Source organism: Nematostella vectensis, chromosome 8, assembly GCF_932526225.1.
Source record: "Nematostella vectensis chromosome 8, jaNemVect1.1, whole genome shotgun sequence".
Classification (NCBI taxonomy): domain Eukaryota; kingdom Metazoa; phylum Cnidaria; class Anthozoa; order Actiniaria; family Edwardsiidae; genus Nematostella; species Nematostella vectensis.
Genome location: NC_064041.1, coordinates 486,569 through 514,338, shown reverse-complemented (window position 1 = coordinate 514,338; position 27,770 = coordinate 486,569). Strand labels below are relative to the sequence as shown.

The window sequence follows — 27,770 nt, the reverse complement described above, 5'->3', positions numbered from 1 at the left end:
CATTAACTCGAACTCGGATATCTCGAATTCCTCATTAACTCAAGCTGACTTAACTTCCCCTCGTCTTTGGTTTCTTGAATTGCTAGATTTTAATCACGCGTGAATGGATGCAGCCTACATAAATATCATTGTACCCTTTTTACTCGAACACGAACTCTTCGAGTAAGTGGAGTTTTACGGCGTTGCTATATTATAAATATGTTTCGCTGTGCTATCCTAATGGTATTCTATCCCACACTGATTGTTTCGCTGATGTGTGTGCTTTCAGGGTGATGTTGGACCACAAGGAGTGCAGGGACCACCGGGAGCACGAGGACCAACCGTATGTATCAACATCATCATCATCATCATATCATCATCATCATCGTCGTCGTCGTCGTCTTCCTCGTATTTGTCGTCATCATCATCATCATCATAATTATCATTATCATTATCATAATCATCGTCATCGATATCATCATCATAATTAACATGATAAACATCATTCTCATCTTTCTCTTTGGAATGCGTTCACAGGGACCAAAAGGAGAGAAGGGTAGTCAGGGGACGCAGGGCGAGAAGGGAGACAAGGTGGGTATGACCGCACTATGACCTTACCATGACCGTACCATGACCGTACCATGACCGCACTATCACCTTACCATGACCTTACCCTGACCGTACCATGACCGTACCATGACCGCACTATGACCTTACCATGACCGTACCATGACCGTACCATGACCGTACCATGACCGCACCATGACCGCACTATGACCTTACCATGACCGTACCATGACCGCACAATGACCGCACTATGACCTTACCATGACCGCACTATGACCTTACCATGACCGTACCATGACCGTACCATGACCGCACTATGACCTTACCATGACCGTACCATGACCGCACTATGACCGCACTATGACCTTACCATGACCGCACTATGACCTTACCATGACCGTACCATGACCGTACCATGACCGTACCATGACCGTACTATGACCTTACCATGACCGTACCATGACCGCACTATGACCTTACCATGACCTTACCCTGACCGTACCATGACCGTACCATGACCGTACCATGACCGTACCATGACCGCACTATGACCTTACCATGACCTTACCCTGACTGTACCATGACCGTACCATGACCGTACCATGACCGTACCATGACCTTACCATGACCTTACCATGACCGCACTATGACCGTGGTATCACTTGACCGTACCACGACCGTATTGCTGATACAGGGTTGGCCAGGATTTATCGGCCCCACCGGACCCGCCGGTCCTCAGGGAGAGAAAGGCGACATCGGACCTACTGGACCACGTGGACATCCGGGTCTTAAAGGGAATAAGGTCAGTCACGTGATCATTGATTACGTCATCATTGGTCATAATTTGTAATAAGCAGTTATTCAAATCTAATCTTGCAAGAAAGTGAAATAATATGTATATCTCCCTTCCCACCTAAGGGCGAGGATGGGCCGGTCGGACCGTCTGGACCTCCTGGGCCGATGGGACCTAGGGTAAGTAACATTATTTACTCTTTTTATACCGTATATTTGAATGATTAATGAGGCATTTTAATGGCTCAAGAGGCGTTATCGTTATATCGGAAAGATCGGAAAGTTTTATTAAATGACCTTTGTTCTGTCAATAAATACTACGGTCTGGTTGTTCATATCATCTACAGTGGATGGTAACTTATTGAAAAACATACACTTTTTCCAAACCTTAAAAACATACACTTTATCCAAACCTTAAAAACATACACTTTATCCAAACCTTTAAAACATACACTTTATCCAAACCTTAAAAAAATACACTTTATCCAAACCTTAAAAACATACACTTTACCCAAACCTTAAAAACATACACTTTATCCAAACCTTAAAAACATACACTTTATCCAAACCTTAAAAACATACACTTTACCCAAACCTTAAAAAACATACACTTTATCCAAACCTTAAAAACATACACTATCAGTTTTCGGTACAGGCTGTGAGTTTATTTCTTGACACTGTACAGAGTAGGCCAACTGTGGTCTATGTAAAAGAAAAGTAGCTATTATGTTATTTTCTTGCACCAAGAAAGGCTTAAGTGAACGTGTCATATTTTCTCGCATTATCTGAGTTAACGTAACGTCGACCCCTCCGAGTGAAACTTTTTTACATTGTGATTGTTCATCAACTTCCTTGAGATTTCTTAAAATGCGCTACGACTGGCTAATCAGACTTAGAATTCTGATAATTTTGTTGATGTCATAGGGCCGCGCAGGAAACACCGGAAACAAAGGAGACAGAGTAAGTTTTTCTTTTCAACCCACTTGCTAAAGATCTAAGTACAAAAAGCCCAAATTGTCGTGTTCCTGAACAGGGCAGACTGCCCTGAAGAAGTCTTATTAGAGACGAAAATTTTGCAGAGTCCATTATCAGTTTTTGGCGTATTGTATTCGATATAATTATCCATATACTAATATCATTATCCACGCTATTTTGAGATTCGTCACGCGCGTCGTCTACGAGGAGTTGGCTGTATACAATAGCAACAATAGAAAACAAAGAAATTTAGAGACTTATATTGTCACGCGTTGTCGCGAGAGTCGGCTGTATGCAATACCAACAATACAAAGAATACCAACAATACAAAGAATACCAACAATACAAAGAATACCAACAATACAAAGAATACCAACAATACAAAGAATACCAACAATACCAACAATACAAAGAATGTTAGCAACCCCTGATTGTGTCACTTGTTCTCTTGTTTTAGGGCCAGCAGGGCGAGCAGGTAAGATGACACCTTCTTTTGCTTTACGAGGTTTGAATTATTAGAAAGATGCTCACCTCTGTTTTCATTCATTATTATTCAGGGAGATACAGGCCCAATGGTAAGTAAACTCACAAAATGTATTTGATTATATTGTAAAGTTTTCTAAAAATCGATCTTTGTTTATACATAACAGCAACAGGTGTCTCGTTCAGAAACAAACGAGTTAGTAATCGGTTTGGAAATGTCTCTTGTTGAATAGCGCCCTGTCCAAATCATCTTTGCCCTGTCCAAATCCTCTCTGTCCTGTCAAAATCCTCTTTGCCCTGTCCAAATCCTCTCTGTCCTGTCCAATACCCCCTTGCCCTGTCCAAATCCTCTTTGCCCTGTCCAAATCCTCGTTGCCCTGCCCAAATCCTCTCTGTCCTGTCCAATACCCCCTTGCCCTGTCCAAATCCTCTCTGCCCTGTCCAAATCCTCTTTGTCCTGTCCAAATCCTCTTTCTCCTGCCCAAATCCTCTCTGCCTTGTCCAAATCCTCTCTATCCTGTCCAAATCCACTCTGCCCTGTCCAAATCCTCTTTGTCCTGTCCAAATCCTCATTGCCCTGTCCAAATCCTCTCTGTACTGCCCAAATCCTCTTTGCCCTGTCCAAATCCTCTCTGTCCTGTCCAATACCCCCTTGCCCTGTCCAAATCCTCTTTGCCCTGTCCAAATCCTCGTTGCCCTGTCCAAATCCTCTCTGTCCTGTCCAATACCCCCTTGCCCTGTCCAAATCTTCTTTGTCCTGTCCAAATCCTCTTTCTCCTGCCCAAATCCTCTCTGCCCTGTCCAAATCCTCTTTGTCCTGTCCAAATCCTCTCTATCCTGTCCAAATCCACTCTGCCCTGTCCAAATCCTCTTAGTCCTGTCCAAATCCTCTTTCCCCTGTCCAAATCCTCTCTGCCCTCTCAAAATCCTCTTTGCCCTCTCCGAATCCTATCTGCCCTGTCCAAATCCTCTTTGTCCTGTCCAAATCCTCTCTGCCCTGCCCAGATCCTCTCTGCCCTGTCCAAATCCTCTTTGTCCTGTCCAAATCCTCTTTGTCCTGTCCAAATGCTCTCTGTCCTGTCCAAATCCTCTTTGTCCTGTCCAAATCCTCTCTGTCCTGTCCAAATCCTCTCTGCCCTGTCCAAATCCTTATTGTCCTGTCCAAATCCTCTTTGTCCTGTCCAAATCCTATTTGTCCTATCCAAATCCTCTCTGCCCTGTCCAAATCCCCTTGTACTGCCCAAATCCCCTTTATCCTGTCCAAATCCTCTTTGTCCTGTCCAAATCCTCTCTGCCCTGTCCAAATCCTCTCTGTCCTGTCTAAATCCTCTTTGTCCTGTCCAAATCCTCTTTGTCCTGTCCAAATCCTCTCTGTCCTGTCCAAATCCTCTTTGTCCTGTCCAAATCCTCTGTCCTGTCCAAATCCCCTTTGTACTGTCCAAATCCTCTTTATCCTGTCCAAATCCTCTTTGTCCTGTCCAAATCCTCCTTGCTCTGCCCAAATCCTCTGTGCCCTGTCCAAATCCTCTCTGTCCTGTCCAAATCCTCTCTGCCCTGTCCAAATCCTTATTGTCCTGTCCAAATCCTCTTTGTCCTGTTCAAATCCTATTTGTCCTATCCAAATCCTCTCTGCCCTGTCCAAATCCCCTTGTACTGTCCAAATCCCCTTTATCCTGTCCAAATCCTCTTTGTCCTGTCCAAATCCTCTCTGCCCTGTCCAAATCCTCTCTGTCCTGTCTAAATCCTCTTTGTCCTGTCCAAATCCTCTTTGTCCTGTCCAAATCCTCTCTGTCCTGTCCAAACCCTCTTTGTCCTGTCCAAATCCTCTGTCCTGTCCAAATCCCCTTTGTACTGTCCAAATCCTCTTTGTCCTGTCCAAATCCTCTTTGTCCTGTCCAAATCCTCCTTGCTCTGCCCAAATCCTCTGTGCCCTGTCCAAATCCTCTCTTCCCTGTCCAAATCCTCTTTGTCCTGTCCAAATCCTCTCTGCCCTGTCCAAATCATCTTTCCCCTGTCCAAATCCTCTTTGTCCTGTCCAAATCCTCTCTATCCTGTCCAAATCCACTCTGCCCTGTCCAAATCCTCTTTGTCCTGTCCAAATCCTCTTTCCCCTGTCCAAATCCTCTCTGCCCTCTCCAAATCCTCTTCGGCCTGTCCGAATCCTCTCTGCCCTGTCCAAATCCTCTCTGTCCTGTCCAAATCCTCTCTGCCCTGCCCAAATCCTCTTTGTCCTGTCCAAATCCTCTCTGTCCTGTCCAAATCCTCTCTGTCCTGTCCAAATCCTCTTTGTCCTGTCCAAATCCTCTCTGTCCTGTCCAAATCCTCTCTGCCCTGTCCAAATCCTTATTGTCCTGTCCAAATCCTCTCTGTCCTGTCCAAATCCTCTTTGTCCTGTCCAAATCCTCCCTGTCCTGTCCAAATCCTCTCTTTCCTGTCCAAATCCTCTTTGTCCTGTCCAAATCATCTCTGCCCTGTCCAAATCCCCTTTGTACTGTCCAAATCCTCTTTATCCTGTCCAAATCCTCTTTCCCCTGTCCAAATCCTCCTTGCTCTGCCCAAATCCTATGTGCCCTGTCTGAATCCTCTCTGTCCTGTCCAAATTCTCTCTGTCTTGTCCAAATCCTCTCTGCCCTGTCCAAATCTTCTCTGTCCTGTCCAAATCCTCTCTGCCCTGTCCAAACCCTCCTTGCTCTGTCCAAATCCTCTCTGCCCTGTCCAAATCCTCTTTGTCCTGTCCAAATCCTCTCTGCCTTGTCCAAATCCTCTTTGTCCTGTCCAAATCCTCTTTTCCCCTGTCCAAATCCTCTCTGCCCTCTCCAAATCCTCTTCGCCCTGTCCGAATCTTCTTTGCCCTGTCCAAATCCTCTTTTCCCCTGTCCAAATCCTCTCTGCCCTCTCCAAATCTTCTTCGCCCTGTCCGAATCCTCTTTGCCCTGTCCAAATCCTCTTCGCCCTGTCCGAATCCTCTCTGTCCTGTCCAAATCCTCTCTGCCCTCTCCAAACCCTCTCTGTCCTGTCCAAATCTTCTCTGTCCTGTCCAAATCCTCTTTGTCCTGTCCAAATCCTCCTTGCTCTGCCCAAATCCTCTCTGCTCTGTCCAAATCCTCTCTGCCCTGTCCAAATCCTCTTTGTCCTGTCCAAATCCTCTCTGTCCTTTCCAAATCCTCTTTCCCCTGTCTAAATCCTCTCTGCCCTCTCCAAATCCTCTTCGCCCTGTCCGAATCCTCTCTGCCCTGTCCTAATCCTCTCTGCCCTCTCCAAACCCTCTCTGTCCTGTCCAAATCTTCTCTGTCCTTTCCAAATCATCTCTGTCCTGTCCAAATCTTCTCTGTCCTGTCCAAATCCTCTTCGCCCTGTCCGAATCCTCTCTGCCCTGTCCAAATCCTCTCTGCCCTCTCCAAACCCTCTCTGTCCTGTCCAAATCTTCTCTGTTCTGTACAAATCCTCTCTGCCCTGTCCAAATCCTCTTCGCCCTGTCCGGATCCTCTTTGTCCTGTCAAAATCTTCTCTGTCCTGTCCAAATCCTCTCTGTCCTGTCCAAATCCTCTCTGTCCTGTCCAAATCCTCTTCGCCCTGTCCGAATCCTCTCTGCCCTGTCCTAATCCTCTCTGCCCTCTTCAAACCCTCTCTGTCCTGTCCAAATCTTCTCTGTCCTTTCCAAATCATCTCTGTCCTGTCCAAATCTTCTCTGTCCTGTCCAAATCCTCTCTGTCCTGTCCAAATCCTCTTTCCCCTGTCCAAATCCTCTCTGCCCTGTCCAAATCCTCTTCGCCCTGTCCGAATCCTCTCTGCCCTGTCCAAATCCTCTCTGCCCTCTCCAAACCCTCTCTGTCCTGTCCAAATCTTCTCTGTTCTGTCCAAATCCTCTCTGCCCTGTCCAAATCCTCTTCGCCCTGTCCGGATCCTCTTTGTCCTGTCAAAATCTTCTCTGTCCTGTCCAAATCCTCTCTGTCCTGTCCAAATCCTCTTCGCCCTGTCCGAATCCTCTTTGTTCTGTCCAAATCCTCTCTTTCCTGCCCAAATCCTCTTTGGCCTGTCCAAATCCTCTTCGCCCTGTCCGAATCCTCTTTGTTCTGTCCAAATCCTCTCTGTCCTGCCCAAATCCTCTTTGGCCTGTCTAAATCCTCTTGATGTCACAAGGACAGGGTGTTAAAAATCCTCAGTAACCTAGCCCGAGTTACCAACAATCCCGGTCATCAGATGCCGCATATAGGATTTTCAAAGATATTTCTGTAAAAATCTTTCATAATTGTAAAAAAATATTAGATAAATAGAAATGCCAAAGAACGATAAGTTATGAATAGTTATTACCAGGTAATCCTCGAGTTATAAAAGAGCTCTATTGAAGGGCTGCGTAAGTTAGTACAACTAAGCGTGTTTGTTAATATTTTTAAAATCTGCAAGTTTATAGATTGTTTGTCCCTTTTTTATTCCATACAATCATGTAATTCTACTGTCATACAAATATTTATTCTACTGGCATACAAATATGTAATTCTAAACTTTTTATTTTTGTTTTTGTCGAAAACAGGGACCACCTGGGCCACCGGTAAGAATCGTTTTGACTTGATATTTTTATTTGATATTTTGATATAGTTCGTATATTTGATTTTCTATTATACACTTCACTGATTTATTTGTTGTTGTTTATTTCTTTTAGGGACCACCTGGTGATGTTGTAAGTATCATTGTTGTTCACAACAATTGATTTGCAGATACTCGGCACTCACCAACCATTCGGCAAACACTCGGCACCCACCAACCATTCGGCAAACACTCGGCACTTACTAGGCAATTATTCGGCACTCACTCGGCAAACACATCGGCAGTCGATCGGCACTTACTAGGCAACCATTTGGCACTCCCTCGGCAACCGGCGCCCTTACCGATTGGACACCTTACAACGCCCTCACGCAAGTCAAGACACATGCACTTGAGCAAATTTTTTCAACTGTTTGCTCGAACTAATGTATATAAATCTAGTTAAATGATTAGAACTGTAGTAGACCGGAACAATTTGGCCCAAGAAATATGCAAGTCATATGCTCACTATGCCGTGTTTTCATGGTGCTCACTATGCCGTGTTTCACGGTGCTCATTATGTCGTGTTTTCATGGTGCTCACTATGCCGTGTTTTCATGGTGCTCACTATGCCGTGTTTTAATGGTGCTCACTATGCCGTGTTTCAATGGTGCTTACTATGCCGTGTTTCCACCGTGCTCACTATGCCGTGTTTTCACGGTGCTCATTATGCCGTGTTTTCACAGGCTGGTATGCTGCAAGGCTACTTGCGCCCTGCCTTGTCACGTGATAAGGGAGATACTAGGAGAAAGCGATCATTACCGGAAGAGCATGGTGACGAGATGGGTGATCACGTGCTCAACATTGAAAAGCTCCGCACTCAGGTAGAGTAATAAACAAACTTAAGGGGTCATGTCAGGTAGAGTCATAAACAAACTTAAGGGGTCATGTCAGGTAGAGTAATAAACAAACTTAAGGGGTCATGTCAGGTAGAGTAATAAACAAACTTAAGGGTCATGTCAGGTAGAGTCATAAACAAACTTAAGGGTCATGTCAGTTAGAGTAATAAACAAACTTAAGGGGTCTTGTCAGGTAGAGTCATAAACAAATTTAAGGGTCATGTCAGGTAGAGTAATAAACAAACTTAAGGGGTCATGTCAGGTAGAGTAATAAACAAACTTAAGGGTCATGTCAGGTAGGGTAATAAACAAACTTAAGGGTCATGTCAGGTAGAGTAATAAACAAACTTAAGGGGTCATGTCAGGTAGAGTAATAAACAAACTTAAGGGTCATGTCAGGTAGAGTAATAAACAAACTTAAGGGTCATGTCAGGTAGAGTTATAAACAAACTTAAGGGGTCATGTCAGGTAGAGAAATAAACAAACTTAAGGGGTCATGTCAGGTAGAGTAATAAACAAACTTAAGGGGTCATGTCAGGTAGAGTAATAAACAAACTTAAGGGGTCATGTCAGGTAGAGTAATAAACAAACTTAAGGGTCATGTCAGGTAGAGTAATAAACAAACTTAAGGGGTCATGTCAGGTAGAGTAATAAACAAACTTAAGGGTCATGTCAGGTAGAGTCATAAACAAACTTAAGGGTCATGTCAAGTAGAGTAATAAACAAACTTAAGGGGTCATGTCAGGTAGAGTAATAAACAAACTTAAGGGTCATGTCAGGTAGAGTCATAAACAAACTTAAGGGTCATGTCAGGTAGAGTAATAAACAAACTTAAGGGGTCATGTCAGGTAGAGTAATAAACAAACTTAAGGGTCATGTCAGGTAGAGTCATAAACAAACTTAAGGGTCATGTCAGGTAGAGTAATAAACAAACTTAAGGGGTCATGTCAGGTAGAGTAATAAACAAACTTAAGGGGTCATGTCAGGTAGAGTAATAAACAAACTTAAGGGGTCATGTCAGTGAGAGTAATAAACAAATTAAAAGGGTCGTATCAGTTTCCCCGGGGGCACGTATTACAAAAACTTCCATTATGAGGAGAGACAGGAGCTGATCCAAATGAATAATCTTGGGCTTTTTTGGTGATTATTTTCATAAAAAATATATCGACACTTTTTGTACTTGACTTGTTTCGCGACACGCGAAGGTTTTCCTGCGACTTTTAGAATTTGTTGCGGAAAAGAGAAGCGTGTTCTTGAAAAAAAAAAACGCGCCTGCAACTTGAAATTGGAAAAAGGTTAAAAGGACAAGCGTACATGTGACAGGGTCTTTTATGAACCTGCGTGACGCGTGGTTTCTTAGTCTATGAAACTCTAGGCAAATGTTCATTTCATTAAAATCCATCCTACAACTAAAATACCTCATTTCCATTAGTATCAAATAATACAGAGAAAGTTGTGTTTTAAAAAAATTAGGAAAGTTTTGAATATTCAAAACTGCATTGTCACCAAAGTTGGATCCTCGGACATAAAGCGTGACACAAGGGGAAATTAAAATTCCATATGCAATATGCTATACACGCAGATAACTTCACAAATCAACGAATTTAATGGTGCATATTGGTTTCACTAAACTTTAGCGGCTAATCGGTGTTTTGTAAAATCCTTGTTTCCTTGTGTTTTCGTCATCGTTGCGTGATGATATCATTGTCCCGCTTCAGATCGAAGAGATCAGACGCCCTGATGGATCCGTGTCCAATCCGGCCCGAACATGTAAAGATCTGAAAATGTGCAAACGAGCAAACAAAGACGGTAAGGCTCTCTTCAGTTCGCTCACCTTTCCATTTCTCGACACTGTCGATGAAGTAATTGTTATCATTTCCCAGTCGTCAGAAGTATTACGGCTTTTTGAAAATTGACTTGTTATCAGTAATAGTATGTTTTTTCCACTTATTGTCTGTGTTTTTGCCCCTTTATTGTGTTGTGACGTAATCGATCCGTTTGTTTTGGATACTCGCTTATCCCCCTTTACTACTGTTTTACTTTTCATTTTGACGTCATCAAGCTATTGTTTCAAGGTCGTTAACTTGTCACTGGTTATACCTCTAGGTCGTTATTGGATCGACCCCAACCACGGATGCTCCGAAGACGCCATTGAGGTGTTCTGTAACTTCACATCTGGAGGCGAAACCTGTATTCACCCAGACAAAAGGACAAGAACGGTGAGCCCCCTCCTCCCTCAAGGCAAGTCTAGGCAAGCTAGACACAAAAACAAGAACGATACCCCACCCCCCAATCGTTCATTTATCAGAACTCCCCCCCTCCCCATCTTCCCCCAAGGGGGCCTTCAGGACATGAATGGAAAAAAAAGGTCGGGAAACCAAATCTTATCTTATCTAGAATTGAGCGCTAAGCTAGAAAGCATTTTCTGTTTTGGTCACGGTATCTTTTTAGTTGCGAAGACGGAGGAGGAGGAGACGTAAAAATTTATGCGCGTTCCCACGCGTCCATCTGCACATGCGCGTGAGCTCTTCTTCTCCTTTCGGCATTGTGTCTTGAGAAAAAAGGGTGGACATACGCTAAATGGCTGAATATGGTTTGCGCGTGTGCGGCGTAACATAAGACCTCTCGCTCCAACATGCTTGACCTACTACATATTTTCTCCTACAGGGCGAGCGCAAGCACTGGTCGAAAGTCAAGGGGGCGGAGTGGTTCAGCGAATACAAGAATGGATATGAAGTAAGCTTAACCTCGTTTAGTTATGTGTCTCAAGGATTATACCATTTAGTGGGATCTAAGTTTAAATATTCTGCCAGGTGGTTCCGATCATCATGCAGGACAGTTCCTACCCTCGTACGGGGTAGTTCCGAACATCGCACGAGCACGTCCCGACTATCCCGCGTTGTCCCGACCATGCTCAGAGCACCCAGCTTAACAACAAACTTGGTCCTTATTTGGACGCAAGCACATTGCATGCAGTTTTCCCATTCTCACTGGAGAAAGAGCTTTATTTTCTTGTGTCTGTGCGTGTCCCGATTCTCACTTGTTTGTTTTGTTTGCGACCTAGTGGGAACGAGACTTTACTGTACATGGCCTACATACACCGCTTTGATTATTTCTTTGTTTCTAAAATGCTGTTCAGATATCGTACAAGTCCGTCGGTAAAACACAACTGAACTTCCTAAGACTGTTGAGTGAGCGAGCCGTACAGAACTTCACTTACTACTGCAGCGGTTCTATCGCTTGGTATGACAAGCTAACCAAGTCGTACGGGCGAGCCATTCGCCTGCAGGGAGACAACGACGAAATATTCGGCTACGAGCGCAACAGATTCAACATCAAAGTTCTTCACGACGGCTGCCAGGTGAGGTTAAATACGTCGAGCCATCGGTCAGACTGGTTAAGTCATAAACAAACATGCTGAGCGAGATAAACTGTCAAACCTGCTGAGCCGGTTAAGCAAGTTAGACATTCAATGTAACTTGCCAAAGTCAAATTGGTTATAAGAACTCAAGCTAGATAAAAAAAAAATATTAAAAAAAAGCGCAGATGTTCTGCCGTAGACGTTAAGGGAGGCTAAGGTGCATAGCTAGAGGTCGACGCGATTATTTCTTATTCGAATATCACCATGGAGAAATTTCTACCTTCCCTCCTTGGTCCCCCTGGTCTCCAGCAACAAGGGCTAAAGGCAAAGTTCAAACTCCTTATTATCCATGAGCTGTATTCAATGCAATTGCATGCAAATGAAGATGAAACAATCGACTTTGATTCATTTGCACGCATTTGAATTGCATACGGTTCATGGATAATACGACGTTTGAACTTAGCCTAAACGAGCACGTAAAACGTATCACGCAAACATGTGCTGGTGTCATATTTCTACAACAATATCTACTTGGCTGTTATAATCACTGTTCTCGCTAATGACATTTTCCATTAAACTACAGAATAAACAAGACGGTAAAGCTGTATTCCAAGTCGAGACGGAAGACCTCAACCAAATGCCTATTGTGGACTTTTCACCCGGAGAAATGGAGGAATCCTCGGAGTTCGGTTTCGAAGTCGGACCCATCTGCTTTAGTTAGTTTCACCGAGATAGAGACTCACTCTCATTAAAATTATTTTAATTCCTCGTTTAGTTTCCGACGCCCCTTTCTTATATAATTATAGATATATATGCAAATGGATCCCTTCACTGTCAGCTATTATAATAAACGGTCCTGTATTAAAGTGTACAGTGTTGGCGCCGTTAAAGATTTTTATCCATTCCATTTGTCGCTTATTTTCCCGCCATTTTCGATCAACGCCAAGCGCGCGCCCGACGCATATAGTTTTGGCGGGAAGTTTGATAAAATCAAAAAAACATTTCTGAGCAAAACAAACTTTAAATTTTAGGGCTAGCGTTAGTTTTACCGATATGGTTGTGCGTATTTTAATTAGTCGTTCGAAAAGGTGTTTCAGTAATTGTGAATAAATAAAATATAGATATTAACTATATTTGTTCAGAAAGTTTGTTCGACAAAATGATATTAAACGAGCATCTTCTGGGTCTTGGTATGCTTGCGCTTGCTACACAACTCTCTCGCAGGAGCGTAAAAAGGCTCGTCTACACTCATTCTTGGTGCGCGAGACGAGTTGCTAGGTTTTCGGCGGTTTTTATCGCACCCTACTTCGAACTTGGCGACGAGACGATATTTTGAAATAGCAGCAAATCATTGGAAATCTTTTGGGACAGCATAATGTTCATGTTATTGCATTGTTCCTCGCTAATTTGCTCGAAACATAACACGGATAATTTTAGTTTTAATTTATTGTCCATTAAAAAATTGCATCAATTTGCATTAATGTTACGAGCATGCTCGAGTTTCCTTGCAAAACATTTAAAATCTGTTGCCCCAAAATCGCACTAGTTAAATCACAGTTCTTGACACGAGACAAATACTGCTAGTGTACGCGGGCTTATTACAAATGCCATATTGCATATTGGCTATAAAAACGCACTGTGGCGACAAGCCTGCGTGGCACGATGGGTAAAATTTACTGGGCGCTATCTTGGGTGTGATTGGACAATAGCAAGACAAGTCTTGTGATCTAATCCAAAACAGACGCCATCCCGAAACACAGCACAGTACAAATTTCGGCAGATTTAAACCGCGCAGATATTGACAAAAAAATATACATTCTTTCTTTATAAGAACGTAGAGACTGGGCCGTTCTTAGTTTTGGAGGAAATTAAGGCTTTAAAATGTTTTGACGATGTTTTGAAAATGTTAATGTATAAAAAAGATATACATGATACCTAATGAATTATTAGGAAGAGAATTGCACAAATGATCAATAGCAATAATATTTAAGGTTGGGATCATGAATTCAATTTGATTCTGCATCTTAGAATTCAACACACAAACAAATCCATATTTTGCTGCTATCTCAGCATCGGCGTGCTTTTCATCTAGCGAGGAAAATTTTCTATTGTCATCCATCTTTTTACTTAATATGTTTTTTATTTGCGAAAGAAGTCTCAGAGGGAGACAGCTTCAGCTTCGAATGTCGCCAATCCCCTGACCCTTTTCCAAGGTTTTACAGTTCATTTAATTTTCATCAACTATGTTTTCATATTTTCAATACATCGCATCTTAATATTCTTTTCGTGTTGATTTTAATTAAGTCCTTTGGTAGAGACCCTTGGCAATACGTTGCATGCTTTCCATTGTTTTCATGTTTGAAATGTGCTTTGGTTCTAGATCTTTTTTGTTATTCATATCTCAATCACAAGTTCACTCGAGTATAAATACAGCAATAGATGCTACCGACTTTCAACTACATATTACTTCACTGACTTCCGAGCCTGGTAAGCTTAACATGTAATTATATTTGTTCAGCTTTTGCAATAGCTAGGACAATTCAGGGTCAAATTTTTGCCAGTTGCACGAAATCCCGCTATACATATTTCCCATACATTTTACTGTCATTTTGCCTGGACCAAACGTTCATCTTTGTTATATCGAGTATCTTCGTCTCTACTTGCAAGAAGACTTATGATAACCAAGCATGATGAAAGTGATACCTTAATAACTAGATTCGATTGAGCTTATTCGGATTTGGCGATAGAATTGATGCTTTGCAATTATAAAATAGCGTTTGGCCTTCTTGAGCTTACCACGAGGCGGTTGTGACGTCACAACTCTTACCAACCACAAAGAGCCCGGTCAATACGCCTGGGTCTAGACTAGCTTCTTTGAACTGCTGGTGGTTGAAGTTATTGTGCATCTGATTTCGTCCATATAATATTTCACCTGCATTTAACCCACAATGACAAGATAAGCTCTGAGGGAAAAAAAAGTTGTAAAGCAATAGATCTTTTAGCCAACAGAGCCATATGAGGTTGATCCTTTGAAATGACACAGCTGAACAGCTGCGTACGTAGACGTCGGGTAAGATAAGACCACTAAACAAAATACGACAAACGACGAGCGGAAACAGTTAACATTTTAAGGTATCAATTTCAATCCCCCACACGACTAGCGCACGTTCTACTCGAACTACAAAATACGACACAAAGAATTAACATCGAGGGGAGCTTGATGCTAACTGAATTCAACTCCACAGATTGACTTTGACTGCTTCATTGAAGGTTTAATAGGACTTCAACTGCTGGGTAATTATTAGACGAGTGTGTTAAGTCTGTGTGGTATAGTTATTAATGTTTATTTGTTTTGAATTTCCGTTTTAAGGGATCCTGTAGCCGCGTAAGCAGTGTGATTACACGAAGGTTGCGTCTCTAGCAATTCGCTTGAAATCATGTTGTTGAGAGTTGCGTTGTTGGTGATGGCTTGTGGTGTGTTGGCGAGTGCGAGTAAGGCTAGCCCCGTGCCTTACAAAGGTAAGCACTGCTCTATGGCTTCATAGATTACAAATGACTTGAGATGATTACACAGTCAGCAAAAGCGTACACTCACGGGGCCGTAATTTGGTGTCCGTAATAGTGACACTCAGTCATAACGGGATGTAATTCCAGTCATTCCATTGTATTTCGGTCTCGTCGTACCCTGGGTACCAGAGTCTCGTGCTTCGTTTGTTTACTATTCGCCCTTTACTTGCTCCTCGTAGTCAGCGCATAGTAAACAAACGAAGCTCGAGACTCTGGTACCCAGGTTAGTCTCGTCGGGGATTGTTATCTGTTCGAGTTACGAGGTTGTCGTTAGGCAAGAGCTGGCTGTATGACCACAGGCGAACCAGGATAGAATCAGTCGTTCGTAATCCATCGGGAAAATAAAATATAATTTGAAGTTGCGTCTTGACTGTTTCCTCAATAAAGCTAGTTTACATTACTACATTATCCTTGAATTGAAGAAAACTTTCCAGGGACTTAACCCTTTTCTGCGCCACAATTCCCCTTAAAAACCACACACAACGCTCATGTAGTAATGTAACTTTATTGAGGGAACAGTCAAGGTAGAACATCAAATTATATTTCATTTCTCGATGGATTCTTATCATGGTTCGCCTGTGGCATGACGTTATATTTATGACACAGTTTTCCATTGCCCATTGTAGGATTCTATTGTAGCCTGTAGCCTTGTTTGAGTATAATAGTTACGCTATAATCGTTGCGTTATAATCGTTATACTGTATACGCCACATGCCCGATGCCCCCATAAAGACGCTCTGCGTCATAACAAATCATCGTCTTAGCCAGGGGCCTCTTGAGAGAGATCCTTGCGAATATCTTCTGTTGACTGTCTTGAGTTTCGTTATACTTTTCTCTCGTCCGGTTCTGGTTTTTTAGATCTCGAGGTTGCCGAAAGGCCGTGTTCACCAAAGCGTAAAGTATTCGTGCGCAGGAGAGGGGGGGGGGGGGGGGGGGGGTGAGATTGAGCCATACCTTTGTATTATTATCATTTAAACAAAACCGTAAAGTAATGAATAACAATCCTAAAAAAATAAGCGAGTTTGTGAATCTTTAAAATATTCCAAAAATAAGAACGGCCCGGCTTCAACTTTTGTTAAAACTGTTGACCGAAATACTCTTTAAATCTCTGACGCGATCGAAAGGGTGAAAGCTCCCACCAGATGATCAGCCTAATGTCTAATTTAAACATATTCAAAGTCCATGAGAGTACGTGGGAGTGTACGATGGACACAAGCGCAACGCACGTCATTTCCCGATTCTCTCTAAAGCAAAAGAACATGCGAAAGAGAACGCAACTGCTAGATTTTCTTGCGCTCGCCGATTCTCGCTTGTGTTGCGCTTGCTCTTGTGTGTACTTGTGAGAACCAGCCGTACTACTTTACCTATGATTCAGTTGTTTCTTTAGTAGACTTACCTAACATATATTATTTTGCAGACGTGAAATGCAAGCAGTACCCTCCTCCCGCGCATGGCCAGATAGCGTGTGAGCGCCGCGACTCCTCTAAAGACGTTCACTGCAGGGTATCGTGCAATCTGTACTACGACTTCGAGTTCCTGGCCGCTCCAGATTACATCTGCAGTGACTTGGACGGCAAATGGTCCACTCAACCCGCGGCGCTCACCCTACCCTGGCCGAACTGCAAGATCTACACGTGAGTCATTACACCATGAATAATCAACCATTGCTCCTTGAGGCTGAATGCCAGACGGCCGAATTACTTTCGATAGACGTGAAGATGGTATATTATCTGTATTTATATTGGGTGTCACTAACTGTCTTAACTAAAGGACGGGGGTGTGTGCTCATTAGTAGTTCCAAATGTGCCTGGGGGCTCATACGTCGCGCTTCTACCGTGCCGAAAGTTTGAATTGGGTACAAACTTATGAATCAATCATGTTCGGCAAGAATTAAGTCCAACACGGTGTGGAGCTTTTGATGTACCGACTCAAATACCATATTTTATTTTGATTTTATGAAACGGAAACATCAAGTCAACATTGACTCGCAACCCAGAGCTCGCAACCTTTTGTGCGCCAGTGCGCGACTGATTCTTAAAAATGGATCTAGTTAGCAAGATATAAGCGGGATGCTAGCGTGATGCCGGTGGGATATTTGCGGGGTGCTTGAAGTGTTTCTTTTTTTTTTTCAGACGTGGGGAACCTGTTCCCTGATGCCCTCCTTGGCGCACCGCTGACTAAGTTGTTCTGCTGAGCCCGCTGCAGATACAGCTAGATGCTTTTCGACACATCACGTGACCAGATAATTGTGATCGTGACTAATAAAATTGGGTGACACTCATGTTATTCCCGTGTCTTTTACACCTATCACCCTATCGTACGCAAATTTCCCCAAAACAAGATGAAAAAGAGACAAAATGAATGTGTTAGAGGTGAAAGGGATCCGGTTATTTTTTAACCCTCCTTATTGGTCTGGTAAGCCCAGATTTGTTCACTTTCATTAATGACTGAAAGAAAATAAGGTATTGACATCTTGAAATAGCCAACTAGAAAAAGGTTTGATACGACTGACTAAATCAAGAATATCGTTACAGCTTCACCTTTAGCTGAGGGAACTAGGCTTGCCGGCTCGCTTTTGGGATTATTTGGAAATGTGTTACTTTTATAATGCGGTCAACCTGTGCCACGCAGTCAATGGCGTGGCACGAACAATTAATACAGGTACCGCTGTACATTTTTATGTATCATTGTTTTGATACTTACACGACAGAACCACATAATTATTTCATAACAAAATTTATTCCATGCCATGTTAATTCTATTTACAACTAAATCACGGAATACCATAGCAGCGAGGGTATGCCGCGTCATTTGTTTCGAAGTGAACATAAACAGCAATCTTTTAAGTGATACTTTTGTATTTTTTTGCACAAGATGATTCTTCCCTCCGTGATAATTTTCATTCTTGTAGGAAAATTGAACCGAACCAAACCGAACAATGTTACAAACCCCCCTAACTACATAAACGATAATTATGTACAGTTTTCGTGTCATCGCTATTCCTTGTCGATTTCTAGTCCCACGGTTAGTGACGCCTGTTTGAATATCTAGTTGCACGGTGAGTTTCTAGTTCCATGGTAAGTGTTTCCTGACGCCCTGGGCTTGCTGTTGGTACACAACCATCGCAGGGTTCACCCCCCTGTACATCGGTACCTGGGGAGTAGGGTTAGCCTGAATTCCGGGGGGACCATATCCCTGGATTCCTACCAGAACTTGTGTTGGCACATTTGTGGAGGTCGGTGGGTATGCGAGCAAGGGGGAATGGAAACTCGAGGGTGGGACAGGGGGGGTAGCCACGCCCACCTGCTGAACATAGTGTGGTTGCTGAGGTGGAGGCTGATACGCCGGGCTTGTACTCAGTAGCGGTGAAGCTCTTCCATACTGCTGGTCCACAGTTGCCTGCAAGTAGGGTCGCTCGCTCAGCAGCACTGGGGCGGGGCTGGTGTAGTGAGTGTGCCTGCTTACGAGGGCTGTTGACACTATGGATTGCATCGGTTTATATTCTCTACTCGTTAATGAAGCACCTTGGTGATGCAATATTGAAGACTTAACCACTGAAGTGCCATAGCGGTGTGTTGCTTCGGTCTCTCCAACAGTAGGAGATGCTATGCTTAAATTATTATCAGTTCCATAAGATCTCGTCACATTTGGTATACAAAAATTGCTTGAGATGTTGTTATTAGAGATGGCATAGTTACCAGGGATGACGTCATTTGTAATGTTGTTGCTAGGGATGACTTCATTTGCATTGTTGTTGCTAGGGATGACATCGTATGCAGTGTTGTTTCTAGGGATTACATCATTTGCAGTATATTTGCCAGGGATGGCGTCATTTGTAGTGTTGTTGCTAGGGATTGCATCATTGGCAGTGTAGTTGCCAGGGATGACAGTATTTGCAGTGCAGTTGCTAGGGATGATGGCACTTGCACAGTTGTTGCCAAGGTTGACCTGTGGCTTGATGCTCAGCTCAGCAGCAGGGGTCGATAAAAGTGCTTCTACGGCTGGGGGCAGATTCGAGATACCTGTGTTGAGCGCTGTGTTACCTTTTAACGGACCGGGTATACTTGAGCTTATCATGAGATTTTTTACACCTGGCGCAAGCTCCTTAGGCATTTGCTTTAGCGTCGACACTGGCTGTGGTTTGCATTTGCTTGACATTTCCTGATCTGAGGAAGTCTGTGAAGGATTCCACTTTGTATTGATGGTCTCAGCATTGGTTGGATCCATAGTGGCTTCTAAAGAAGAGAGAATATGATTATTTCCAGCTTACAGGCCGATTTGAGAAAAATGTATCGTCATGTCACCTTGGTCTTCTCTGTATTTAATCTGCTTCTTCAGTTCCTCGATCTTCCTCTCAACTTGTAGCAGTTCGTCCACCGTGCTGCCGGTGCCCACGCCCTCAGGGATCATGAGTGACTGGATGATTCTCTTCCTGTAATAATCAACGCAATGGCAGAATACATTGTGTTGCCCGTCCCCACCCCTCAGGGATCATGAGTGACTGGATGATTCTCTCCTGAAATAATCAACACCAGGGTACCCAACCATCCAGGGATCATGAGCGACTGGATGACTTTCTTCCTGAAATAATCAACACCAGGGTACCCAAAAATCCAGGGATCATGAGTGACTGGATGATTCTCTTCCTGAAATAATCAACACCAGGGTACCCAACAATCCAGGGATCATGAGTGACTGGATGATTCTCTTTCTGAAATAATCAACACCAGGGTACCCAAGCATCCAGGGATCATGAGGGACTGGATGATTCTCTTCCTGAAATTACCAACACCAGGATACCCAACCATCCAGGGATCATGAGGGACTGGATGATTCTCTTACTGAAATTATCAACACCAGGGTACCCAACCATCCAGGGATCATGAGTGACTGGGTGATTCTCCTTCTGAAATAATCAACGCAAGAGTACCAAACATCCAGGGATCATGAGTGACTGGATGATTCTCTTCCTGAAATAATCAACGTAATGGTAGAATACATCGTGTTGCCCGTCCCCACCCCTAAGGGATCATGAGTGACTGGATGATTATCTTCCTGTAATAATCAACACCAGGGTACCCAACAATCCAGGGATCATGAGTGACTGGATGACTCTATTCCTGAAATAATAAACACCAGGGTACCTAACCATCCAGGGATCATGAGTGACTGGATGATTCTCTTCCTGAAATAATCAACACCAGGGTACCCAACCATCCAGGGATCATGAGGGACTGGATGATTCTCTTCCTGAAATTATTACCACCAGGGTACCCAACCATCCAGGGATCATGAGTGACTGGAAGATTCTCTTTCTGAAATAATCAAAGCAAGGGTACCAAACATCCAGGGATCATGAGTGACTGGATGACTCTCTTCCTTAAATAACCAACACCAGGGTACCAAACCATCCAGGGATCATGAGTGACTGGATGATTCTCTTCCTGAAATAATCAACGCAATGGTAGAATACATCGTGTTGCCCGTGTCCACCCATCCCCCCCCACAGTATGGACTGGATGATTCCAGATGATACACCTCACCCCACCCCAACTTCAACAACACAAACACAACTATGACCATACCTTCTGAACTGCATGGCCTGGACAAACAGCTTGAGCTCCTCCAGGGCTAGCTCCTCTTCCATCGCCGATCCTTCATCCTGACTCTGGCATAACGAAAATATTAAAAGCTGAACGTGTGCAAAACAAGCGTGAACAAGTGAAAACAAACATAGTTACGATTACCACAAACCTGAGAATCTGCACAACACGCCTTACCACGTGCGCAACATGCCTGACCACGTGCACAACATGCCTGATCATCTGGACAACAAGCCTTACCATCTGAACAACAAGCCTGACCATCGGAACAACAAGCCTGACCATCTGAACAACAAGCCTGACCATCTGAACAACAAGCCTTACCACCTAGACAACAAGCCTGGCCATCTGTACAACAAGCCTGACCACGTCCACAACAAGCATGACCATCTAAACAACGAGCCTGACCATCTGAACAACAGGCCTGACCATCTGTACAACAACCTTGACCACCTAGACAACAAGCCTGACCATCCGAACAACAAGCCTGACCATCTGAACAACAAGCCTGACCATCTGAACAACAAGCCTGACCATCCGAACAACAAGCCTGACCATCCGAACAACAAGCCTGACCATCCGAACAACAAGCCTGACCATCCGAACAACAAGCCTGACCATCTGAATAACAAGCCTGACCATCTGTACAACAAGCCTGACCACCTAGACAACCAGACTGACCATCTAAACAACAAGCCTGACCATCTAAACAACAGGCCTGACCATCTGTACAACAAGCTTGACCACCAAGACAACAAACCTTACCATCTGAACAACAAGCCTTACCATCTGAACAACAAGCCTTACCATCTAAACAACAAGCCTTACCATCTGAACAACAAGCCTGACCATCTGAACAACAGGCCTGACCATCTGTACAACAAGCTTGACCACCTAGACAACAAGCCTTACCATCTGAACAACAAGCCTTACCATCTGAACAACATGCCTGATCATCTGGACAACAAGCCTGACCATCTAAACAACGAGCCTGACCATCTAAACAAAAAGCCTGACCATCTAAACAACAAACCTGACCAGCTATACAACGAGCCTGACCATCTGAACAACAAGCCTGACCATCTGAACAAGCCTGACCATCTAAACAACAAGCCTGATCATCTATACAACAAGCCTGAACATCTGAACAACAAGCCTGACCATCTAAACAACAAGCCTGACCATCTGAACAAGCCTGACCATCTGAACAAGCCTGACCATCTGAACAACAAGCCTGACCATCTAAACAAGATGTCTGACCATCTGAACAACAAGCATGACCATCTGAAAAACAAGCCTAACCATCTGAACAACAAGCCTGGCCATCTGAACAACAAGCCTGACCATCTGAACGAGCCTGACCATCTGAATAACGAGCCTGACCATCTGAATAACAAGCCTGACCACCTAGACAACAAACCTTACCATCTGAACAACAAGCCTGGCCATCTGAACAACAAGCCTGACCATCTGAACAACAAGACTGACCATCTGAACAACAAGCTTGACCATCTGAACAACAAGCCTGACCATCTGTACAACAAGCTTGACCATCTGAACAACAAGCCTGACCATCTGTACAACAAACCTTACCATCTGAACAACAAGCCTGACCATCTGAACAACAAGCCTGACCATCTGAACAACAGGCCTGACCATATGTACAACAAGCTTGACCATCTGAACAACAAGCCTGACCACCTAGACAACAGGCCTGACCATATGTACAACAAGCTTGACCATCTGAACAACAGGCCTGACCATCTGTACAACAAGCCTGACCATCTGAACAACGAGCCTGACCATCTGAACAACAAGCTTGACCATCTGAACAACAAGCCTGACCATCTGAACAACAAGCCTGACCATCTGAACAAGCCTGACCATCTAAACAACAAGCCTGATCATCTATACAACAAGCCTGAACATCTGAACAACAAGCCTGACCATCTAAACAACAAGCCTGACCATCTGAACAAGCCTGACCATCTGAACAAGCCTGACCATCTGAACAACAAGCCTGCCCATCTGAACAAGCCTGACCATCTGAACAAGCCTGACCATCTGAACAACAAGCCTGACCATCTAAACAAGATGCCTGACCATCTGAACAAGCCTGACCATCTGAACAACAAGCCTGACCATCTGAACAACAAACCTGACCATCTGAACAACAAGCCTGACCATCTGAACAACAAGCCAGACCACCTAGATAACAAGCCTTACCATCTGAACAACAAGCCTGACCATCTAAACAAGATGCCTGAACATCTGAACAACAAGCCTGACCATCTGAACAACAGTCCTGACCATCTAAACAACAAACCTGACCATCTGAACAAAAAGCCTGACCACCTAGACAAAAAGCCTTACCATCTGAACAACAAGCCTGGCCATATGAACAACAGGCCTGACCATCTGTACAACAAGCTTGACCATCTGAACAACAAGCCTGACCACCTAGACAACAAGCCTGACCATCTAAACAACGAGCCTGACAATCTGAACAACTAGCCTGACCATCTGAACAACAAACCTAATCATCTGTACAACAAGCCTGACCATCTGAACAACAAACCTAATCATCTGTACAACAAGCCTGACCATCTGAACAACAAGCCTAACCATCTGAACAACAAGCCTGGCCATCTGAACAACAAGCCTGACCATCTGAACAGCGAGCCTGACCATCTGAATAACAAGCCTGACCATCTGAACAACAAGCCTAACCATCTAAACAACAAGCCATCTGAACAACAAGCCTGACCACCTAGACAACAACCCTAACCAGCTATACAACGAGCCTGACCATCTGAACAACAGGCCTGACCATCTGTACAACAAGCCTGACCATCTGAACAACGAGCCTGACCACCTAGAAAACAAACCTTACCATCTGAACAACAAGCCTGACCATCTAAACAACAAGCCTGACCATCTGAACAACAAGCCTGACCATCTGAACAACAAGCCTGACCATCTGAACAACAGGCCTTACCATCTGTACAACAAGCTTGACCATCTGAACAACAAGCCTGACCATCTGAACAACAAGCCTGACCATCTGAACAACAAGCCTGACCATCTGAACAACAAGCCTAACCATCTGAACAACAAGCCTGGCCATCTGAACAACAAGCCTGACCATCTGAACAACGAGCCTGACCATCTGAATAACGAGCCTGACCATCTGAATAACAAGCCTGACCACCTAGACAACAAACCTTACCATCTGAACAACAAGCCTGACCATCTGAACAACAAGCCTGACCATCTGAACAACAAGTCTGACCATCTGAACAACAAGCTTGACCATCTGAACAACAAGCCTGACCATCTGTACAACAAGCTTGACCATCTGAACAACAAGCCTGACCATCTGAACAACGAGCCTGACCATCTGAATAACAAGCCTGACCACCTAGACAACAAGCCTGACCATCTAAAGAACGAGCCTGACCATCTGAACAACAAGCCTGACCATTTGTACAACAAGCTTGACCACCTAGACAACAAACCTTACCATCTGAACAACAAGCCTTACCATATGAACAACAAGCCTGACCATCTGAACAACAGGCCTGACCATATGAACAACGAGCCTGACCATCTGAACAACAAGCCATCTGAACAACAAGCCTGACCATCTAAACAACAAGCCTGACCATCTGAACAACAAGTCTGACCATCTGAACAACAAGTCTGACCATCTGAACAACAAGCCTTACCACCTGAACAACGAGCCTGACCATCTATACAACAAGCCTGAACATCTAAACAACAAACCTAACCATCTGGACAACGAGCCTGACCATCTAAACAACAAGCCTGACCATCTAAACAAGATGCCTGAACATCTAAACAACGAGCCTGACCATCTAAACAAGATGCCTGACCATCTAAACAACAAGCCTGACAATCTGAACAAGATGTCTGAACATCTAAACAACAAGCCTGACCATCTAAACAAGATGTCTGAACATCTAAACAACAAGCCTGACCATCTGGACAACAAGCCTTACCATCTGAACAACAAGCCTGACCATCGGAACAACAAGCCTGACCATCTAAACAAGATGCCTGAACATCTGAACAACAAGCCTGACCATCTGAACAACAGTCCTGACCATCTAAACAACAAACCTGACCATCTGAACAACAAGCCTGACCATCTGAACAACGATCCTGACCATCTGAACAACAAACCTAATCATCTGTACAACAAGCCTGACCATCTGAACAACAAGCCTAACCATTTGAACAACAAGCCTGACCATCTGAACAACAAGCCTGAACATCTAAACAACAAACCTAACCATCTGAACAACGAGCCTGACCATCTGAACAACAAGCCTGACCATCTGAACAAGATGCCTGAACATCTAAACAACAAGCCTGACCATCTGAACAACGAGCCTGACCATCTAAACAACAAGCCTGACCATCTGAACAACAAGCCTTACCATCTAAACAACAAGCATGACCATCTGAACAACGAGCCTGACCATCTAAACAAGATGCCTGAACATCTACACAACAAGCCTAACCATCTAAACAACAAGTCTGACCATCTGAACAACAAGCCTGACCATCTAAACAAGATGCCTGACCATCTGAACAAGCCCGACCATCTAAACAACGAGCCTGACCCTCTAAACACCAAGCCTGACCATCTGAACAACGAGCCTGACCATCTAAACAACAAGCCTGACCATCTGAACAACAAGCCTGACCATCTGAACAAGATGCCTGAACATCTAAACAACGAGCCTGACCATCTAAACAAGATGCCTGACCATCTAAACAACAAGCCTGACCATCTAAACAACAAGCCTGGCCATCTAAACAACAAGCCTGACCATCTGAACAAGATGCCTGACCATCTGAACAACAGGTCTGACCATCTGAACAAGAAGCCTTACCACCTGAACAACAAGTCTGACCATCTGAACAAGAAGCCTTACCATCTAAACAACGAGCCTGACCATCTGAACAACGAGCCAGACCATCTAAACAAGATGCATGAACATCTGAACAAGCCTGACCATCTAAACAACAAGCCATCTGAACAACAAGCCTGACCATCTAAACAACAAGCCATCTGAACAACAAGCCTGACCATCTAAACAACAAGCCTGACCATCTAAACAACAAGCCTGACAATCTGAACAAGATGTCTGAACATCTAAACAACGAGCCTGACCATTTAAACAAGATGCCTGAACATCTAAACAACAAGCCTGACCATCTGGACAACAAGTCTTACCATCTAAACAAGATGCCTGAACATCTAAACAACAAGCCTGACCATCTGAACAACAAGTCTGACCATCTGAACAACAAGCCTGACCATCGGAACAACAAGCCTGACCATCTAAACAAGATGCCTGAACATCTGAACAACAAGCCTGACCATCTGAACAACAGTCCTGACCATCTAAACAACAAACCTGACCATCTGAACAACAAGCCTGACTGTAGCATCTGAACAACGATCCTGACCATCTGAACAACAAGCCTGACCATCTAAACAAGATGCCTGAACATCTAAACAACAAGCCTAACCATCTAAACAACAAGTCTGACCATCTGAACAACAAGCCTGACCATCTAAACAAGATGCCTGACCATCTGAACAAGCCCGACCATCTAAACAACGAGCCTGACCATCTAAACACCAAGCCTGACCATCTGAACAACGAGCCTGACCATCTAAACAACAAGCCTGACCATCTGAACAACAAGCCTGACCATCTGAACAAGATGCCTGAACATCTAAACAACGAGCCTGACCATCTAAACAAGATGCCTGACCATCTGAACAAGATGCCTGACCACCTGAACAACAAGTCTGACCATCTGAACAAGAAGCCTTACCATCTAAACGACGAGCCTGACCATCTGAACAACGAGCCTGACCATCTAAACAAGATGCATGAACATCTGAACAAGCCTGACCATCTAAACAACAAGCCATCTGAACAACAAGCCTGACCATCTAAACAACAAGCCTGACCATCTGAACAACAAGTCTGACCATCTGAACAACAAGTCTGACCATCTGAACAACAAGCCTTACCACCTGAACAACGAGCCTGACCATCTATACAACAAGCCTGACCATCTAAACAACAAACCTGACCATCTGAACAACAAGCCTGACCATCTGAATAACAAGCCTGACCATCTGAACAACAAGCCTAACCATCTAAACAACAAGCCATCTGAATAACAAGCCTGACCACCTAGACAACAACCCTGACCAGCTATACAACGAGCCTGACCATCTGAACAACGAGCCTGACCATCTAAACAAGATGCATGAACATCTAAACAACAAGCCTGACCATTTAAACAACAAGCCTGACCATCTAAACAACAAGCCATCTGAACAACAAGCCTGACCATCTAAACAACAAGCCTGACCATCTGAACAACAAGTCTGACCATCTGAACAACAAGTCTGAACATCTGAACAACAAGCCTTACCACCTGAACAACGAGCCTGACCATCCATACAACAAGCCTGACCATCAAAACAACAAACCTGACCATCTGAACAACAAGCCTGACCATCTGAACAACGATCCTGACCATCTAAACAACAAACCTGACCATCTGAACAACAAGCCTGACCATCTGAACAACGAGCCTGACCATCTGAACAACAAGTCTGACCATCTGAACAACAAGTCTGACCATCTGAATAACAAGCCTTACCACCTGAACAACGAGCCTGACCATCCATACAACAAGCCTGACCATCAAAACAACAAACCTGACCATCTGAACAACAAGCCTGACCATCTGAACAACGATCCTGACCATCTAAACAACAAACCTGACCATCTGAACAACAAGCCTGACCATCTGAACAACGAGCCTGACCATCTGAACAACAAACCTAATCATCTGTACAACAAGTATGAACATCTAAACAACAAACCTAACCATCTGGACAACAAGCCTGACCATCTGAACAACAAGCCTGACCATCTAAACAAGATGCCTGAACATCTAAAC

The 27,770-nt window shown here is 43.9% G+C and overlaps 3 protein-coding genes across 10 annotated transcripts in view; 2 read left to right on the top strand and 1 right to left on the bottom strand.

The window, feature by feature from the left end:
* Positions 1-12,762, top strand: part of LOC5514130 (collagen alpha-1(I) chain) — a 51,078-nt gene extending 38,316 nt beyond the window's left edge. For all 4 annotated transcript variants that reach the window (XM_048731384.1, XM_048731381.1, XM_048731383.1 and 1 more), the window contains 15 exons: positions 269-322; positions 517-570; positions 1,241-1,348; positions 1,465-1,518; positions 2,263-2,298; positions 2,771-2,788; positions 2,871-2,888; positions 7,328-7,345; positions 7,457-7,474; positions 8,064-8,201; positions 9,935-10,025; positions 10,323-10,435; positions 10,884-10,952; positions 11,356-11,577; positions 12,161-12,762. In XM_048731384.1, coding sequence (XP_048587341.1) covers positions 269-322; positions 517-570; positions 1,241-1,348; positions 1,465-1,518; positions 2,263-2,298; positions 2,771-2,788; positions 2,871-2,888; positions 7,328-7,345; positions 7,457-7,474; positions 8,064-8,201; positions 9,935-10,025; positions 10,323-10,435; positions 10,884-10,952; positions 11,356-11,577; positions 12,161-12,298 — 1,149 coding nt within the window. In that variant the 3' untranslated portion in view covers positions 12,299-12,762. The remainder of the gene's footprint in view (positions 1-268; positions 323-516; positions 571-1,240; positions 1,349-1,464; positions 1,519-2,262; positions 2,299-2,770; positions 2,789-2,870; positions 2,889-7,327; positions 7,346-7,456; positions 7,475-8,063; positions 8,202-9,934; positions 10,026-10,322; positions 10,436-10,883; positions 10,953-11,355; positions 11,578-12,160) is intronic.
* Positions 12,763-13,998: 1,236 nt separating this feature from the next.
* Positions 13,999-17,425, top strand: LOC5514118. 3 transcript variants are annotated; one of them, XM_032383735.2, is made up of 5 exons: positions 14,466-14,647; positions 14,823-14,871; positions 14,948-15,096; positions 16,562-16,778; positions 17,277-17,425. In XM_032383735.2, exons 3-5 carry the CDS (start codon positions 15,015-15,017, stop codon positions 17,296-17,298), a joined length of 321 nt encoding a protein of 106 aa, XP_032239626.2. In that variant the 5' UTR covers positions 14,466-14,647; positions 14,823-14,871; positions 14,948-15,014; the 3' UTR covers positions 17,299-17,425. The 3 variants fall into 3 exon arrangements, with proteins under 3 accessions (XP_001634364.3, XP_032239627.2, XP_032239626.2); XM_001634314.3 differs by lacking the exons at positions 14,466-14,647; positions 14,823-14,871 and adding an exon at positions 13,999-14,064; XM_032383736.2 differs by lacking the exon at positions 14,823-14,871 and having other exon boundaries at positions 14,465-14,647.
* A 439-nt stretch (positions 17,426-17,864) lies between these two features.
* Positions 17,865-27,770, bottom strand: part of LOC5514113 (tudor domain-containing protein 5) — a 32,836-nt gene continuing 22,930 nt past the window's right edge. For 2 of the 3 annotated variants that reach the window (XM_048731385.1, XM_048731386.1), the window contains exons 23-25: positions 20,730-20,812; positions 19,449-19,576; positions 17,865-19,379 (exon numbers count right to left, since the gene is read on the bottom strand). In XM_048731385.1, coding sequence (XP_048587342.1) covers positions 18,211-19,379; positions 19,449-19,576; positions 20,730-20,812 — 1,380 coding nt within the window. In that variant the 3' untranslated portion in view covers positions 17,865-18,210. Of the gene's footprint in view, positions 19,380-19,448; positions 20,589-20,729; positions 20,813-27,770 lie in introns of those variants that run through there. The other variant, XM_048731387.1, reaches the window with a different exon arrangement.